General features: G+C 53.2%; 1 protein-coding gene across 50 annotated transcripts in view; it reads right to left on the bottom strand.

Annotated features, from left to right (window-relative positions):
- Positions 1–18561, bottom strand: part of LOC127564606 (apomucin-like) — a 51977-nt gene that overhangs the window by 25366 nt on the left and 8050 nt on the right. For 7 of the 50 annotated variants that reach the window (XM_052001280.1, XM_052001277.1, XM_052001259.1 and 4 more), the window contains 21 exons: positions 16822–16923; positions 16030–16131; positions 15195–15302; positions 14285–14338; positions 13938–14039; positions 11443–11550; positions 10529–10582; positions 10182–10283; positions 9390–9491; positions 8559–8666; positions 7178–7231; positions 6831–6932; positions 6039–6140; positions 5204–5311; positions 4288–4341; positions 3941–4042; positions 3149–3250; positions 2310–2417; positions 1396–1449; positions 1049–1150; positions 257–358 (listed from right to left, as the gene is read on the bottom strand). In XM_052001280.1, coding sequence (XP_051857240.1) covers positions 257–358; positions 1049–1150; positions 1396–1449; positions 2310–2417; positions 3149–3250; positions 3941–4042; positions 4288–4341; positions 5204–5311; positions 6039–6140; positions 6831–6932; positions 7178–7231; positions 8559–8666; positions 9390–9491; positions 10182–10283; positions 10529–10582; positions 11443–11550; positions 13938–14039; positions 14285–14338; positions 15195–15302; positions 16030–16131; positions 16822–16923 — 1932 coding nt within the window. Of the gene's footprint in view, positions 1–256; positions 359–1048; positions 1151–1395; positions 1450–2309; positions 2418–3148; positions 3251–3940; positions 4043–4287; positions 4342–5203; positions 5312–6038; positions 6141–6830; positions 6933–7177; positions 7232–8558; positions 8667–9389; positions 9492–10181; positions 10284–10528; positions 10583–11442; positions 11551–12316; positions 12419–13145; positions 13248–13937; positions 14040–14284; positions 14339–15194; positions 15303–16029; positions 16132–16821; positions 16924–17168; positions 17223–18086; positions 18195–18561 lie in introns of all 50 variants that reach the window. The other 43 variants (XM_052001278.1, XM_052001241.1, XM_052001245.1 and 40 more) reach the window with 36 other exon arrangements.

Here is an 18561-nt window from a genome sequence, read left to right as displayed (position 1 = left end):
GTGTGTTCCAAAAGGGAATCTCCATGTCAAACCAGAAAAAGAACACAGCGAATGGGCAATTTGATAGAGAGAGAGGTAGGAATGTATTTATAGGTCTATGCGGGTAACCCTATCTCTATCTCTATCTCTATCTCTATCTGTATATGTATCTCTGTATACATGTATGAAAGCGCAAGGCTGCAGGAGAGAGAGAGAGAGAGAGAGAGAGAGAGAGAGAGAGAGAAAGGATCCAGGATGTCTCTGAAATGGGCGTCACCTGGAGGAGCTCCAGTGGAACTGCCGCTGCCAGCTGTTGATCTTCCCTTAGTGGTGGTTTCTGCTCTGTTTGTCCCCGTGCCTCCAGCGGATGTGGCGGCTTCTACACGGAGAAGAAAGGGAAAATGCACTGTTGGAGAGAGGGCAATGCCAAGGGAGAAACTGCGGAGGCAGCCCTTTGGTAGCGAAGGAGAATCGAGCAGCTCCCTTGGTGGGGGGCAGACAGGGGGGAAACGAGGAGATCCCCATCTGTTACGGAATGGCTGAATAAATGGTGGCCCCGGAAGGTGCTGCAATAGGACGGTTCTATCACAACTGATGAACTAGCTGATTGTAGCCAGGTCTGGAAAGACTGACACGAACTGAGGCTGAGCGCAACAAGGAGAGCCAGGAATACATTGTATCCAGCCACAGCAAGTTTGCCTGCTGCCCATGTAGGAAAGCCTTGCTTCTCTGCAGTGGTGTCCTGAGGTCAGGCAGTCCCCCATCGACTGGGGATAGAAAACGCCACCTGCCTCCAGAGAGAGAAGTCCGCGGACTGAAGGGCAATCAGCGCCTTCTGGCCTTGGTTTCCGTTTGTTTGGGGGTCTCTCTTGTGAGTTTTCTAGTGGGTTCTAATTTCTCTTCCCAACAGGATTCCTAAGAACTCGTGTCTTCCTAATGTGACTTACTCTCCAGGTGACACCAGATAAAAACATGGCGTTCCACCAAATGATAGACATCTATCCAGAATAGAAGGAGGGTAGCAAGAAGAGACAGCCAGGGCTCAGGCAATCTCTGAAACGGGCGTCACCTGGAGGAACTCCAGTGGAAATGCCGCTGCCAGCCGTTGATCTTCCCTTAGTGGGGTTTTCAGGTCTGTTTGTGCCACTGGCCTCTGTAGTCCCCATTGCTCCTGGAAAGAGGAGAAAGGGAGAATCAGATGTCCAGGCAGTGGCCCTGGAATGGTCACCTGGAGGGGAAATGCCTCGAGGGCCCCAGCCGTGGAAGTCTGAGGGCACATGGCTGCCTCTGGGCCTCCCGAGGCACCCGCTGTGCCTTGGGTTTCTCAGGGGCCCTCGCGACTGCCTTGCTCAGTGGAACTGGGGGCAGCGGGGCAATACGAGAAGCAGGGTGCTGAGCCCATGGCGTCAGAAGTACCTGGGTTGGAACTTCGAGGGTTGTCCTTGGTTCCTGATGGAGTTCCACCGGGGCCTGCAACAATTGGGACAAAACTCAGATGAGAAACCCATCCTGGGAGCCCCCTCAGCATCATCCCGAAGGGAAGTCGCTGGTATGCACACTCGGTTAGCTGAAATCCCATCTGTCTTTGGATGTGTCGATGTGCGTGTGTTGTGCGTTGGGGGCGAGTGTGTGTGTGTGTGTGTGTGGGTGTGTGAGAGTGTGTGTGTGTGTGTGTGTGTGTGTGTGTGTGTGTGTGTGAGTGACCTTAGGGTGGCGGTCTCAGGTGCGGCTTGGGGAAAAAGCCAAATGTGAAAATGGGAATCCCTGCTAGAACTGAAAGGAAGAGTGTCCTTGGAAGAGCAGAGTGGGATTCCAGAGGCCCAAGTGGGTGCAGCTGCCAATGTGGAGCAGGGATTAGGTAGAGAGGGGCCAGTCTGGCTCAGCTGAGCCCCTGAATCTCTTTGGACTTTTCAGGAGATGAGTCCTGCATCAATGAGTGTTCTCGCCATGTCCAAAGTTTCCGAGAGAGGGGCAGCTAGTGTAACGGACCCCACAGCGAGAGCTGGCTGAAGATATGCTCCTTTGCCCGAGAAGGAGATGAAGGCCAAAGGCCAAAGCTGTGGGGACGGTCAAGCTAGGCCAGCAAGTGAGGGTTGGGAGCTTTCCCGAGCAGAGAGAAAATGGCAAGCTGGTTCTCCGCTTCCCAGGGGGCGGGGGCTGCCTCCTCCTTGGCAGCTCGAAGCCGTTGGCCACAAGGAAAGCCAAGCGTATAGAGAGTAGCGGGCCATGCCTGGAAGGAGGCTCGTTTTTGGATTGCGTCTGGGCCTCGAGAGAGACCTTCCAAAGGATCTTTGCAGGCCAAGAATATCTCTGGTCTTCCCCTGACTCACCTTGGCTGAGTACGCTGGAACTGGAGCTAGAGCTCGCAAGTGCCGATCTGCCCGTTGAGGTGGTTTCTGCTCTGTTTGTGCCTATGGCTGATGCAGATGTGGCAGCTTCTAGGAGGTGAAGAAAGGGGAAACGCGATGCTGAAGACGGGGCCATGTCAAGGAACAAGCTCAAGGAGCTGCTCTTTGGTGTATAAGGAGTTTGGAGACACTCTTTGTGGGTTGATTAAAAAAATGTGGAAAAGGCTGATTTGAGAAAGGCCTGGAAAGATCCCCGTGAACTGAGGCTGAGCCAAAGAAGCTGAACCAGGAACCCCGTGGCTGCCATCACAGTAAGACTCTGTGATGACCAACCCTGAAAGTCTTGCTTGTCCTCAGTGCTTTAGTGATGCAAGGCAATCCCAAGACGCTTTCTAGCGAAAACGCCATCGACATCGAGAAAGAGAGCTACGGAGATTGAGTGAAAATGAAGCCATGGATCTTCCCGTCTTTGTGCCCAGGGTTTCGTCTCTCTCATGGTGTTTTCCCTTGGTTCTGATTTTTCTCTCCCAACATGATTGATAAGGAAATGTGTGTTCCAAAAGGGAATCTCCATGTCAAACCAGAAAAAGAACACAGCGAATGGGCAATTTGATAGAGAGAGAGGTAGGAATGTATTTATAGGTCTATGCGGGTAACCCTATCTCTATCTCTATCTCTATCTCTATCTGTATATGTATCTCTGTATACATGTATGAAAGCGCAAGGCTGCAGGAGAGAGAGAGAGAGAGAGAGAGAGAGAGAGAGAGAGAGAGAGAGAGAGAGAGAGAAAGGATCCAGGATGTCTCTGAAATGGGCGTCACCTGGAGGAGCTCCAGTGGAACTGCCGCTGCCAGCTGTTGATCTTCCCTTAGTGGTGGTTTCTGCTCTGTTTGTCCCCGTGCCTCCAGCGGATGTGGCGGCTTCTACACGGAGAAGAAAGGGAAAATGCACTGTTGGAGAGAGGGCAATGCCAAGGGAGAAACTGCGGAGGCAGCCCTTTGGTAGCGAAGGAGAATCGAGCAGCTCCCTTGGTGGGGGGCAGACAGGGGGGAAACGAGGAGATCCCCATCTGTTACGGAATGGCTGAATAAGTGGTGGCCCCGGAAGGTGCTGCAATAGGACGGTTCTATCACAACTGATGAACTAGCTGATTGTAGCCAGGTCTGGAAAGACTGACACGAACTGAGGCTGAGCGCAACAAGGAGAGCCAGGAATACATTGTATCCAGCCACAGCAAGTTTGCCTGCTGCCCATGTAGGAAAGCCTTGCTTCTCTGCAGTGGTGTCCTGAGGTCAGGCAGTCCCCCATCGACTGGGGATAGAAAACGCCACCTGCCTCCAGAGAGAGAAGTCCGCGGACTGAAGGGCAATCAGCGCCTTCTGGCCTTGGTTTCCGTTTGTTTGGGGGTCTCTCTTGTGAGTTTTCCAGTGGGTTCTAATTTCTCTTCCCAACAGGATTCCTAAGAACTCGTGTCTTCCTAATGTGACTTACTCTCCAGGTGACACCAGATAAAAACATGGCGTTCCACCAAATGATAGACATCTATCCAGAATAGAAGGAGGGTAGCAAGAAGAGACAGCCAGGGCTCAGGCAATCTCTGAAACGGGCGTCACCTGGAGGAACTCCAGTGGAAATGCCGCTGCCAGCCGTTGATCTTCCCTTAGTGGGGTTTTCAGGTCTGTTTGTGCCACTGGCCTCTGTAGTCCCCATTGCTCCTGGAAAGAGGAGAAAGGGAGAATCAGATGTCCAGGCAGTGGCCCTGGAATGGTCACCTGGAGGGGAAATGCCTCGAGGGCCCCAGCCGTGGAACTCTGAGGGCACATGGCTGCCTCTGGGCCTCCCGAGGCACCCGCTGTGCCTTGGGTTTCTCAGGGGCCCTCGCGACTGCCTTGCTCAGTGGAACTGGGGGCAGCGGGGCAATACGAGAAGCAGGGTGCTGAGCCCATGGCGTCAGAAGTACCTGGGTTGGAACTTCGAGGGTTGTCCTTGGTTCCTGATGGAGTTCCACCGGGGCCTGCAACAATTGGGACAAAACTCAGATGAGAAACCCATCCTGGGAGCCCCCTCAGCATCATCCCGAAGGGAAGTCGCTGGTATGCACACTCGGTTAGCTGAAATCCCATCTGTCTTTGGATGTGTCGATGTGCGTGTGTTGTGCGTTGGGGGCGAGTGTGTGTGTGTGTGTGTGGGTGTGTGAGAGTGTGTGTGTGTGTGTGTGTGTGTGTGTGTGTGTGTGTGTGTGTGAGTGACCTTAGGGTGGCCGTCTCAGGTGCGGCTTGGGGAAAAAGCCAAATGTGAAAATGGGAATCCCTGCTAGAACTGAAAGGAAGAGTGTCCTTGGAAGAGCAGAGTGGGATTCCAGAGGCCCAAGTGGGTGCAGCTGCCAATGTGGAGCAGGGATTAGGTAGAGAGGGGCCAGTCTGGCTCAGCTGAGCCCCTGAATCTCTTTGGACTTTTCAGGAGATGAGTCCTGCATCAATGAGTGTTCTCGCCATGTCCAAAGTTTCCGAGAGAGGGGCAGCTAGTGTAACGGACCCCACAGCGAGAGCTGGCTGAAGATATGCTCCTTTGCCCGAGAAGGAGATGAAGGCCAAAGGCCAAAGCTGTGGGGACGGTCAAGCTAGGCCACCAAGTGAGGGTTGGGAGCTTTCCCGAGCAGAGAGAAAATGGCAAGCTGGTTCTCCGCTTCCCAGGGGGCGGGGGCTGCCTCCTCCTTGGCAGCTCGAAGCCGTTGGCCACAAGGAAAGCCAAGCGTATAGAGAGTAGCGGGCCATGCCTGGAAGGAGGCTCGTTTTTGGATTGCGTCTGGGCCTCGAGAGAGACCTTCCAAAGGATCTTTGCAGGCCAAGAATATCTCTGGTCTTCCCCTGACTCACCTTGGCTGAGTACGCTGGAACTGGAGCTAGAGCTCGCAAGTGCCGATCTGCCCGTTGAGGTGGTTTCTGCTCTGTTTGTGCCTATGGCTGATGCAGATGTGGCAGCTTCTAGGAGGTGAAGAAAGGGGAAACGCGATGCTGAAGACGGGGCCATGTCAAGGAACAAGCTCAAGGAGCTGCTCTTTGGTGTATAAGGAGTTTGGAGACACTCTTTGTGGGTTGATTAAAAAAATGTGGAAAAGGCTGATTTGAGAAAGGCCTGGAAAGATCCCCGTGAACTGAGGCTGAGCCAAAGAAGCTGAACCAGGAACCCCGTGGCTGCCATCACAGTAAGACTCTGTGATGACCAACCCTGAAAGTCTTGCTTGTCCTCAGTGCTTTAGTGATGCAAGGCAATCCCAAGACGCTTTCTAGCGAAAACGCCATCGACATCGAGAAAGAGAGCTACGGAGATTGAGTGAAAATGAAGCCATGGATCTTCCCGTCTTTGTGCCCAGGGTTTCGTCTCTCTCATGGTGTTTTCCCTTGGTTCTGATTTTTCTCTCCCAACATGATTGATAAGGAAATGTGTGTTCCAAAAGGGAATCTCCATGTCAAACCAGAAAAAGAACACAGCGAATGGGCAATTTGATAGAGAGAGAGGTAGGAATGTATTTATAGGTCTATGCGGGTAACCCTATCTCTATCTCTATCTCTATCTCTATCTGTATATGTATCTCTGTATACATGTATGAAAGCGCAAGGCTGCAGGAGAGAGAGAGAGAGAGAGAGAGAGAGAGAGAGAGAGAGAGAGAGAGAGAGAAAGGATCCAGGATGTCTCTGAAATGGGCGTCACCTGGAGGAGCTCCAGTGGAACTGCCGCTGCCAGCTGTTGATCTTCCCTTAGTGGTGGTTTCTGCTCTGTTTGTCCCCGTGCCTCCAGCGGATGTGGCGGCTTCTACACGGAGAAGAAAGGGAAAATGCACTGTTGGAGAGAGGGCAATGCCAAGGGAGAAACTGCGGAGGCAGCCCTTTGGTAGCGAAGGAGAATCGAGCAGCTCCCTTGGTGGGGGGCAGACAGGGGGGAAACGAGGAGATCCCCATCTGTTACGGAATGGCTGAATAAGTGGTGGCCCCGGAAGGTGCTGCAATAGGACGGTTCTATCACAACTGATGAACTAGCTGATTGTAGCCAGGTCTGGAAAGACTGACACGAACTGAGGCTGAGCGCAACAAGGAGAGCCAGGAATACATTGTATCCAGCCACAGCAAGTTTGCCTGCTGCCCATGTAGGAAAGCCTTGCTTCTCTGCAGTGGTGTCCTGAGGTCAGGCAGTCCCCCATCGACTGGGGATAGAAAACGCCACCTGCCTCCAGAGAGAGAAGTCCGCGGACTGAAGGGCAATCAGCGCCTTCTGGCCTTGGTTTCCGTTTGTTTGGGGGTCTCTCTTGTGAGTTTTCCAGTGGGTTCTAATTTCTCTTCCCAACAGGATTCCTAAGAACTCGTGTCTTCCTAATGTGACTTACTCTCCAGGTGACACCAGATAAAAACATGGCGTTCCACCAAATGATAGACATCTATCCAGAATAGAAGGAGGGTAGCAAGAAGAGACAGCCAGGGCTCAGGCAATCTCTGAAACGGGCGTCACCTGGAGGAACTCCAGTGGAAATGCCGCTGCCAGCCGTTGATCTTCCCTTAGTGGGGTTTTCAGGTCTGTTTGTGCCACTGGCCTCTGTAGTCCCCATTGCTCCTGGAAAGAGGAGAAAGGGAGAATCAGATGTCCAGGCAGTGGCCCTGGAATGGTCACCTGGAGGGGAAATGCCTCGAGGGCCCCAGCCGTGGAACTCTGAGGGCACATGGCTGCCTCTGGGCCTCCCGAGGCACCCGCTGTGCCTTGGGTTTCTCAGGGGCCCTCGCGACTGCCTTGCTCAGTGGAACTGGGGGCAGCGGGGCAATACGAGAAGCAGGGTGCTGAGCCCATGGCGTCAGAAGTACCTGGGTTGGAACTTCGAGGGTTGTCCTTGGTTCCTGATGGAGTTCCACCGGGGCCTGCAACAATTGGGACAAAACTCAGATGAGAAACCCATCCTGGGAGCCCCCTCAGCATCATCCCGAAGGGAAGTCGCTGGTATGCACACTCGGTTAGCTGAAATCCCATCTGTCTTTGGATGTGTCGATGTGCGTGTGTTGTGCGTTGGGGGCGAGTGTGTGTGTGTGTGTGTGTGGTGTGTGTGTGTGTGTGTGTGTGTGTGTGTGTGTGTGTGTGGTGTGTGTGTGTGAGTGACCTTAGGGTGGCGGTCTCAGGTGCGGCTTGGGGAAAAAGCCAAATGTGAAAATGGGAATCCCTGCTAGAACTGAAAGGAAGAGTGTCCTTGGAAGAGCAGAGTGGGATTCCAGAGGCCCAAGTGGGTGCAGCTGCCAATGTGGAGCAGGGATTAGGTAGAGAGGGGCCAGTCTGGCTCAGCTGAGCCCCTGAATCTCTTTGGACTTTTCAGGAGATGAGTCCTGCATCAATGAGTGTTCTCGCCATGTCCAAAGTTTCCGAGAGAGGGGCAGCTTTCAGCATCATCCCGAAGGGAAGTCGCTGGTATGCACACTCGGTTAGCTGAAATCCCATCTGTCTTTGGATGTGTCGATGTGCGTGTGTTGTGCGTTGGGGGCGAGTGTGTGTGTGTGTGTGTGTGTGGGTGTGTGAGAGTGTGTGTGTGTGTGTGTGTGTGTGTGTGTGTGTGTGTGTGTGTGTGAGTGACCTTAGGGTGGCGGTCTCAGGTGCGGCTTGGGGAAAAAGCCAAATGTGAAAATGGGAATCCCTGCTAGAACTGAAAGGAAGAGTGTCCTTGGAAGAGCAGAGTGGGATTCCAGAGGCCCAAGTGGGTGCAGCTGCCAATGTGGAGCAGGGATTAGGTAGAGAGGGGCCAGTCTGGCTCAGCTGAGCCCCTGAATCTCTTTGGACTTTTCAGGAGATGAGTCCTGCATCAATGAGTGTTCTCGCCATGTCCAAAGTTTCCGAGAGAGGGGCAGCTAGTGTAACGGACCCCACAGCGAGAGCTGGCTGAAGATATGCTCCTTTGCCCGAGAAGGAGATGAAGGCCAAAGGCCAAAGCTGTGGGGACGGTCAAGCTAGGCCACCAAGTGAGGGTTGGGAGCTTTCCCGAGCAGAGAGAAAATGGCAAGCTGGTTCTCCGCTTCCCAGGGGGCGGGGGCTGCCTCCTCCTTGGCAGCTCGAAGCCGTTGGCCACAAGGAAAGCCAAGCGTATAGAGAGTAGCGGGCCATGCCTGGAAGGAGGCTCGTTTTTGGATTGCGTCTGGGCCTCGAGAGAGACCTTCCAAAGGATCTTTGCAGGCCAAGAATATCTCTGGTCTTCCCCTGACTCACCTTGGCTGAGTACGCTGGAACTGGAGCTAGAGCTCGCAAGTGCCGATCTGCCCGTTGAGGTGGTTTCTGCTCTGTTTGTGCCTATGGCTGATGCAGATGTGGCAGCTTCTAGGAGGTGAAGAAAGGGGAAACGCGATGCTGAAGACGGGGCCATGTCAAGGAACAAGCTCAAGGAGCTGCTCTTTGGTGTATAAGGAGTTTGGAGACACTCTTTGTGGGTTGATTAAAAAAATGTGGAAAAGGCTGATTTGAGAAAGGCCTGGAAAGATCCCCGTGAACTGAGGCTGAGCCAAAGAAGCTGAACCAGGAACCCCGTGGCTGCCATCACAGTAAGACTCTGTGATGACCAACCCTGAAAGTCTTGCTTGTCCTCAGTGCTTTAGTGATGCAAGGCAATCCCAAGACGCTTTCTAGCGAAAACGCCATCGACATCGAGAAAGAGAGCTACGGAGATTGAGTGAAAATGAAGCCATGGATCTTCCCGTCTTTGTGCCCAGGGTTTCGTCTCTCTCATGGTGTTTTCCCTTGGTTCTGATTTTTCTCTCCCAACATGATTGATAAGGAAATGTGTGTTCCAAAAGGGAATCTCCATGTCAAACCAGAAAAAGAACACAGCGAATGGGCAATTTGATAGAGAGAGAGGTAGGAATGTATTTATAGGTCTATGCGGGTAACCCTATCTCTATCTCTATCTCTATCTCTATCTGTATATGTATCTCTGTATACATGTATGAAAGCGCAAGGCTGCAGGAGAGAGAGAGAGAGAGAGAGAGAGAGAGAGAGAGAGAGAGAGAGAGAAAGGATCCAGGATGTCTCTGAAATGGGCGTCACCTGGAGGAGCTCCAGTGGAACTGCCGCTGCCAGCTGTTGATCTTCCCTTAGTGGTGGTTTCTGCTCTGTTTGTCCCCGTGCCTCCAGCGGATGTGGCGGCTTCTACACGGAGAAGAAAGGGAAAATGCACTGTTGGAGAGAGGGCAATGCCAAGGGAGAAACTGCGGAGGCAGCCCTTTGGTAGCGAAGGAGAATCGAGCAGCTCCCTTGGTGGGGGGCAGACAGGGGGGAAACGAGGAGATCCCCATCTGTTACGGAATGGCTGAATAAGTGGTGGCCCCGGAAGGTGCTGCAATAGGACGGTTCTATCACAACTGATGAACTAGCTGATTGTAGCCAGGTCTGGAAAGACTGACACGAACTGAGGCTGAGCGCAACAAGGAGAGCCAGGAATACATTGTATCCAGCCACAGCAAGTTTGCCTGCTGCCCATGTAGGAAAGCCTTGCTTCTCTGCAGTGGTGTCCTGAGGTCAGGCAGTCCCCCATCGACTGGGGATAGAAAACGCCACCTGCCTCCAGAGAGAGAAGTCCGCGGACTGAAGGGCAATCAGCGCCTTCTGGCCTTGGTTTCCGTTTGTTTGGGGGTCTCTCTTGTGAGTTTTCCAGTGGGTTCTAATTTCTCTTCCCAACAGGATTCCTAAGAACTCGTGTCTTCCTAATGTGACTTACTCTCCAGGTGACACCAGATAAAAACATGGCGTTCCACCAAATGATAGACATCTATCCAGAATAGAAGGAGGGTAGCAAGAAGAGACAGCCAGGGCTCAGGCAATCTCTGAAACGGGCGTCACCTGGAGGAACTCCAGTGGAAATGCCGCTGCCAGCCGTTGATCTTCCCTTAGTGGGGTTTTCAGGTCTGTTTGTGCCACTGGCCTCTGTAGTCCCCATTGCTCCTGGAAAGAGGAGAAAGGGAGAATCAGATGTCCAGGCAGTGGCCCTGGAATGGTCACCTGGAGGGGAAATGCCTCGAGGGCCCCAGCCGTGGAACTCTGAGGGCACATGGCTGCCTCTGGGCCTCCCGAGGCACCCGCTGTGCCTTGGGTTTCTCAGGGGCCCTCGCGACTGCCTTGCTCAGTGGAACTGGGGGCAGCGGGGCAATACGAGAAGCAGGGTGCTGAGCCCATGGCGTCAGAAGTACCTGGGTTGGAACTTCGAGGGTTGTCCTTGGTTCCTGATGGAGTTCCACCGGGGCCTGCAACAATTGGGACAAAACTCAGATGAGAAACCCATCCTGGGAGCCCCCTCAGCATCATCCCGAAGGGAAGTCGCTGGTATGCACACTCGGTTAGCTGAAATCCCATCTGTCTTTGGATGTGTCGATGTGCGTGTGTTGTGCGTTGGGGGCGAGTGTGTGTGTGTGTGTGTGGGTGTGTGAGAGTGTGTGTGTGTGTGTGTGTGTGTGTGTGTGTGTGTGTGTGTGAGTGACCTTAGGGTGGCCGTCTCAGGTGCGGCTTGGGGAAAAAGCCAAATGTGAAAATGGGAATCCCTGCTAGAACTGAAAGGAAGAGTGTCCTTGGAAGAGCAGAGTGGGATTCCAGAGGCCCAAGTGGGTGCAGCTGCCAATGTGGAGCAGGGATTAGGTAGAGAGGGGCCAGTCTGGCTCAGCTGAGCCCCTGAATCTCTTTGGACTTTTCAGGAGATGAGTCCTGCATCAATGAGTGTTCTCGCCATGTCCAAAGTTTCCGAGAGAGGGGCAGCTAGTGTAACGGACCCCACAGCGAGAGCTGGCTGAAGATATGCTCCTTTGCCCGAGAAGGAGATGAAGGCCAAAGGCCAAAGATGTGGGGACGGTCAAGCTAGGCCACCAAGTGAGGGTTGGGAGCTTTCCCGAGCAGAGAGAAAATGGCAAGCTGGTTCTCCGCTTCCCAGGGGGCGGGGGCTGCCTCCTCCTTGGCAGCTCGAAGCCGTTGGCCACAAGGAAAGCCAAGCGTATAGAGAGTAGCGGGCCATGCCTGGAAGGAGGCTCGTTTTTGGATTGCGTCTGGGCCTCGAGAGAGACCTTCCAAAGGATCTTTGCAGGCCAAGAATATCTCTGGTCTTCCCCTGACTCACCTTGGCTGAGTACGCTGGAACTGGAGCTAGAGCTCGCAAGTGCCGATCTGCCCGTTGAGGTGGTTTCTGCTCTGTTTGTCCCCGTGCCTCCAGCGGATGTGGCGGCTTCTACACGGAGAAGAAAGGGAAAATGCACTGTTGGAGAGAGGGCAATGCCAAGGGAGAAACTGCGGAGGCAGCCCTTTGGTAGCGAAGGAGAATCGAGCAGCTCCCTTGGTGGGGGGCAGACAGGGGGGAAACGAGGAGATCCCCATCTGTTACGGAATGGCTGAATAAGTGGTGGCCCCGGAAGGTGCTGCAATAGGACGGTTCTATCACAACTGATGAACTAGCTGATTGTAGCCAGGTCTGGAAAGACTGACACGAACTGAGGCTGAGCCAAAGAAGCTGAACCAGGAACCCCGTGGCTGCCATCACAGTAAGACTCTGTGATGACCAACCCTGAAAGTCTTGCTTGTCCTCAGTGCTTTAGTGATGCAAGGCAATCCCAAGACGCTTTCTAGCGAAAACGCCATCGACATCGAGAAAGAGAGCTACGGAGATTGAGTGAAAATGAAGCCATGGATCTTCCCGTCTTTGTGCCCAGGGTTTCGTCTCTCTCATGGTGTTTTCCCTTGGTTCTGATTTTTCTCTCCCAACATGATTGATAAGGAAATGTGTGTTCCAAAAGGGAATCTCCATGTCAAACCAGAAAAAGAACACAGCGAATGGGCAATTTGATAGAGAGAGAGGTAGGAATGTATTTATAGGTCTATGCGGGTAACCCTATCTCTATCTCTATCTGTATATGTATCTCTGTATACATGTATGAAAGCGCAAGGCTGCAGGAGAGAGAGAGAGAAAGGATCCAGGATGTCTCTGAAATGGGCGTCACCTGGAGGAGCTCCAGTGGAACTGCCGCTGCCAGCTGTTGATCTTCCCTTAGTGGTGGTTTCTGCTCTGTTTGTGCCTATGGCTGATGCAGATGTGGCAGCTTCTAGGAGGTGAAGAAAGGGGAAACGCGATGCTGAAGACGGGGCCATGTCAAGGAACAAGCTCAAGGAGCTGCTCTTTGGTGTATAAGGAGTTTGGAGACACTCTTTGTGGGTTGATTAAAAAAATGTGGAAAAGGCTGATTTGAGAAAGGCCTGGAAAGATCCCCGTGAACTGAGGCTGAGCCAAAGAAGCTGAACCAGGAACCCCGTGGCTGCCATCACAGTAAGACTCTGTGATGACCAACCCTGAAAGTCTTGCTTGTCCTCAGTGCTTTAGTGATGCAAGGCAATCCCAAGACGCTTTCTAGCGAAAACGCCATCGACATCGAGAAAGAGAGCTACGGAGATTGAGTGAAAATGAAGCCATGGATCTTCCCGTCTTTGTGCCCAGGGTTTCGTCTCTCTCATGGTGTTTTCCCTTGGTTCTGATTTTTCTCTCCCAACATGATTGATAAGGAAATGTGTGTTCCAAAAGGGAATCTCCATGTCAAACCAGAAAAAGAACACAGCGAATGGGCAATTTGATAGAGAGAGAGGTAGGAATGTATTTATAGGTCTATGCGGGTAACCCTATCTCTATCTCTATCTCTATCTCTATCTGTATATGTATCTCTGTATACATGTATGAAAGCGCAAGGCTGCAGGAGAGAGAGAGAGAGAGAGAGAGAGAGAGAGAGAGAGAGAGAGAGAGAGAGAAAGGATCCAGGATGTCTCTGAAATGGGCGTCACCTGGAGGAGCTCCAGTGGAACTGCCGCTGCCAGCTGTTGATCTTCCCTTAGTGGTGGTTTCTGCTCTGTTTGTCCCCGTGCCTCCAGCGGATGTGGCGGCTTCTACACGGAGAAGAAAGGGAAAATGCACTGTTGGAGAGAGGGCAATGCCAAGGGAGAAACTGCGGAGGCAGCCCTTTGGTAGCGAAGGAGAATCGAGCAGCTCCCTTGGTGGGGGGCAGACAGGGGGGAAACGAGGAGATCCCCATCTGTTACGGAATGGCTGAATAAGTGGTGGCCCCGGAAGGTGCTGCAATAGGACGGTTCTATCACAACTGATGAACTAGCTGATTGTAGCCAGGTCTGGAAAGACTGACACGAACTGAGGCTGAGCGCAACAAGGAGAGCCAGGAATACATTGTATCCAGCCACAGCAAGTTTGCCTGCTGCCCATGTAGGAAAGCCTTGCTTCTCTGCAGTGGTGTCCTGAGGTCAGGCAGTCCCCCATCGACTGGGGATAGAAAACGCCACCTGCCTCCAGAGAGAGAAGTCCGCGGACTGAAGGGCAATCAGCGCCTTCTGGCCTTGGTTTCCGTTTGTTTGGGGGTCTCTCTTGTGAGTTTTCCAGTGGGTTCTAATTTCTCTTCCCAACAGGATTCCTAAGAACTCGTGTCTTCCTAATGTGACTTACTCTCCAGGTGACACCAGATAAAAACATGGCGTTCCACCAAATGATAGACATCTATCCAGAATAGAAGGAGGGTAGCAAGAAGAGACAGCCAGGGCTCAGGCAATCTCTGAAACGGGCGTCACCTGGAGGAACTCCAGTGGAAATGCCGCTGCCAGCCGTTGATCTTCCCTTAGTGGGGTTTTCAGGTCTGTTTGTGCCACTGGCCTCTGTAGTCCCCATTGCTCCTGGAAAGAGGAGAAAGGGAGAATCAGATGTCCAGGCAGTGGCCCTGGAATGGTCACCTGGAGGGGAAATGCCTCGAGGGCCCCAGCCGTGGAACTCTGAGGGCACATGGCTGCCTCTGGGCCTCCCGAGGCACCCGCTGTGCCTTGGGTTTCTCAGGGGCCCTCGCGACTGCCTTGCTCAGTGGAACTGGGGGCAGCGGGGCAATACGAGAAGCAGGGTGCTGAGCCCATGGCGTCAGAAGTACCTGGGTTGGAACTTCGAGGGTTGTCCTTGGTTCCTGATGGAGTTCCACCGGGGCCTGCAACAATTGGGACAAAACTCAGATGAGAAACCCATCCTGGGAGCCCCCTCAGCATCATCCCGAAGGGAAGTCGCTGGTATGCACACTCGGGGAGCTGAAATCCCATCTGTCTTTGGATGTGTCGATGTGCGTGTGTTGTGCGTTGGGGGCGAGTGTGTGTGTGTGTGTGTGGGTGTGTGAGAGTGTGTGTGTGTGTGTGTGTGTGTGTGTGTGTGTGTGTGAGTGACCTTAGGGTGGCCGTCTCAGGTGCGGCTTGGGGAAAAAGCCAAATGTGAAAATGGGAATCCCTGCTAGAACTGAAAGGAAGAGTGTCCTTGGAAGAGCAGAGTGGGATTCCAGAGGCCCAAGTGGGTGCAGCTGCCAATGTGGAGCAGGGATTAGGTAGAGAGGGGCCAGTCTGGCTCAGCTGAGCCCCTGAATCTCTTTGGACTTTTCAGGAGATGAGTCCTGCATCAATGAGTGTTCTCGCCATGTCCAAAGTTTCCGAGAGAGGGGCAGCTAGTGTAACGGACCCCACAGCGAGAGCTGGCTGAAGATATGCTCCTTTGCCCGAGAAGGAGATGAAGGCCAAAGGCCAAAGCTGTGGGGACGGTCAAGCTAGGCCACCAAGTGAGGGTTGGGAGCTTTCCCGAGCAGAGAGAAAATGGCAAGCTGGTTCTCCGCTTCCCAGGGGGCGGGGGCTGCCTCCTCCTTGGCAGCTCGAAGCCGTTGGCCACAAGGAAAGCCAAGCGTATAGAGAGTAGCGGGCCATGCCTGGAAGGAGGCTCGTTTTTGGATTGCGTCTGGGCCTCGAGAGAGACCTTCCAAAGGATCTTTGCAGGCCAAGAATATCTCTGGTCTTCCCCTGACTCACCTTGGCTGAGTACGCTGGAACTGGAGCTAGAGCTCGCAAGTGCCGATCTGCCCGTTGAGGTGGTTTCTGCTCTGTTTGTGCCTATGGCTGATGCAGATGTGGCAGCTTCTAGGAGGTGAAGAAAGGGGAAACGCGATGCTGAAGACGGGGCCATGTCAAGGAACAAGCTCAAGGAGCTGCTCTTTGGTGTATAAGGAGTTTGGAGACACTCTTTGTGGGTTGATTAAAAAAATGTGGAAAAGGCTGATTTGAGAAAGGCCTGGAAAGATCCCCGTGAACTGAGGCTGAGCCAAAGAAGCTGAACCAGGAACCCCGTGGCTGCCATCACAGTAAGACTCTGTGATGACCAACCCTGAAAGTCTTGCTTGTCCTCAGTGCTTTAGTGATGCAAGGCAATCCCAAGACGCTTTCTAGCGAAAACGCCATCGACATCGAGAAAGAGAGCTACGGAGATTGAGTGAAAATGAAGCCATGGATCTTCCCGTCTTTGTGCCCAGGGTTTCGTCTCTCTCATGGTGTTTTCCCTTGGTTCTGATTTTTCTCTCCCAACATGATTGATAAGGAAATGTGTGTTCCAAAAGGGAATCTCCATGTCAAACCAGAAAAAGAACACAGCGAATGGGCAATTTGATAGAGAGAGAGGTAGGAATGTATTTATAGGTCTATGCGGGTAACCCTATCTCTATCTCTATCTCTATCTCTATCTGTATATGTATCTCTGTATACATGTATGAAAGCGCAAGGCTGCAGGAGAGAGAGAGAGAGAGAGAGAGAGAGAGAGAGAGAGAGAGAGAGAGAGAGAAAGGATCCAGGATGTCTCTGAAATGGGCGTCACCTGGAGGAGCTCCAGTGGAACTGCCGCTGCCAGCTGTTGATCTTCCCTTAGTGGTGGTTTCTGCTCTGTTTGTCCCCGTGCCTCCAGCGGATGTGGCGGCTTCTACACGGAGAAGAAAGGGAAAATGCACTGTTGGAGAGAGGGCAATGCCAAGGGAGAAACTGCGGAGGCAGCCCTTTGGTAGCGAAGGAGAATCGAGCAGCTCCCTTGGTGGGGGGCAGACAGGGGGGAAACGAGGAGATCCCCATCTGTTACGGAATGGCTGAATAAGTGGTGGCCCCGGAAGGTGCTGCAATAGGACGGTTCTATCACAACTGATGAACTAGCTGATTGTAGCCAGGTCTGGAAAGACTGACACGAACTGAGGCTGAGCGCAACAAGGAGAGCCAGGAATACATTGTATCCAGCCACAGCAAGTTTGCCTGCTGCCCATGTAGGAAAGCCTTGCTTCTCTGCAGTGGTGTCCTGAGGTCAGGCAGTCCCCCATCGACTGGGGATAGAAAACGCCACCTGCCTCCAGAGAGAGAAGTCCGCGGACTGAAGGGCAATCAGCGCCTTCTGGCCTTGGTTTCCGTTTGTTTGGGGGTCTCTCTTGTGAGTTTTCCAGTGGGTTCTAATTTCTCTTCCCAACAGGATTCCTAAGAACTCGTGTCTTCCTAATGTGACTTACTCTCCAGGTGACACCAGATAAAAACATGGCGTTCCACCAAATGATAGACATCTATCCAGAATAGAAGGAGGGTAGCAAGAAGAGACAGCCAGGGCTCAGGCAATCTCTGAAACGGGCGTCACCTGGAGGAACTCCAGTGGAAATGCCGCTGCCAGCCGTTGATCTTCCCTTAGTGGGGTTTTCAGGTCTGTTTGTGCCACTGGCCTCTGTAGTCCCCATTGCTCCTGGAAAGAGGAGAAAGGGAGAATCAGATGTCCAGGCAGTGGCCCTGGAATGGTCACCTGGAGGGGAAATGCCTCGAGGGCCCCAGCCGTGGAACTCTGAGGGCACATGGCTGCCTCTGGGCCTCCCGAGGCACCCGCTGTGCCTTGGGTTTCTCAGGGGCCCTCGCGACTGCCTTGCTCAGTGGAACTGGGGGCAGCGGGGCAATACGAGAAGCAGGGTGCTGAGCCCATGGCGTCAGAAGTACCTGGGTTGGAACTTCGAGGGTTGTCCTTGGTTCCTGATGGAGTTCCACCGGGGCCTGCAACAATTGGGACAAAACTCAGATGAGAAACCCATCCTGGGAGCCCCCTCAGCATCATCCCGAAGGGAAGTCGCTGGTATGCACACTCGGTTAGCTGAAATCCCATCTGTCTTTGGATGTGTCGATGTGCGTGTGTTGTGCGTTGGGGGCGAGTGTGTGTGTGTGTGTGTGTGTGGGTGTGTGAGAGTGTGTGTGTGTGTGTGTGTGTGTGTGTGTGTGTGTGTGTGTGAGTGACCTTAGGGTGGCCGTCTCAGGTGCGGCTTGGGGAAAAAGCCAAATGTGAAAATGGGAATCCCTGCTAGAACTGAAAGGAAGAGTGTCCTTGGAAGAGCAGAGTGGGATTCCAGAGGCCCAAGTGGGTGCAGCTGCCAATGTGGAGCAGGGATTAGGTAGAGAGGGGCCAGTCTGGCTCAGCTGAGCCCCTGAATCTCTTTGGACTTTTCAGGAGATGAGTCCTGCATCAATGAGTGTTCTCGCCATGTCCAAAGTTTCCGAGAGAGGGGCAGCTAGTGTAACGGACCCCACAGCGAGAGCTGGCTGAAGATATGCTCCTTTGCCCGAGAAGGAGATGAAGGCCAAAGGCCAAAGCTGTGGGGACGGTCAAGCTAGGCCACCAAGTGAGGGTTGGGAGCTTTCCCGAGCAGAGAGAAAATGGCAAGCTGGTTCTCCGCTTCCCAGGGGGCGGGGGCTGCCTCCTCCTTGGCAGCTCGAAGCCGTTGGCCACAAGGAAAGCCAAGCGTATAGAGAGTAGCGGGCCATGCCTGGAAGGAGGCTCGTTTTTGGATTGCGTCTGGGCCTCGAGAGAGACCTTCCAAAGGATCTTTGCAGGCCAAGAATATCTCTGGTCTTCCCCTGACTCACCTTGGCTGAGTACGCTGGAACTGGAGCTAGAGCTCGCAAGTGCCGATCTGCCCGTTGAGGTGGTTTCTGCTCTGTTTGTGCCTATGGCTGATGCAGATGTGGCAGCTTCTAGGAGGTGAAGAAAGGGGAAACGCGATGCTGAAGACGGGGCCATGTCAAGGAACAAGCTCAAGGAGCTGCTCTTTGGTGTATAAGGAGTTTGGAGACACTCTTTGTGGGTTGATTAAAAAAATGTGGAAAAGGCTGATTTGAGAAAGGCCTGGAAAGATCCCCGTGAACTGAGGCTGAGCCAAAGAAGCTGAACCAGGAACCCCGTGGCTGCCATCACAGTAAGACTCTGTGATGACCAACCCTGAAAGTCTTGCTTGTCCTCAGTGCTTTAGTGATGCAAGGCAATCCCAAGACGCTTTCTAGCGAAAACGCCATCGACATCGAGAAAGAGAGCTACGGAGATTGAGTGAAAATGAAGCCATGG

Source organism: Antechinus flavipes, chromosome 5, assembly GCF_016432865.1.
Source record: "Antechinus flavipes isolate AdamAnt ecotype Samford, QLD, Australia chromosome 5, AdamAnt_v2, whole genome shotgun sequence".
NCBI lineage: Eukaryota > Metazoa > Chordata > Mammalia > Dasyuromorphia > Dasyuridae > Antechinus > Antechinus flavipes.
This window is presented reverse-complemented; position numbering and strand designations above follow the sequence as displayed.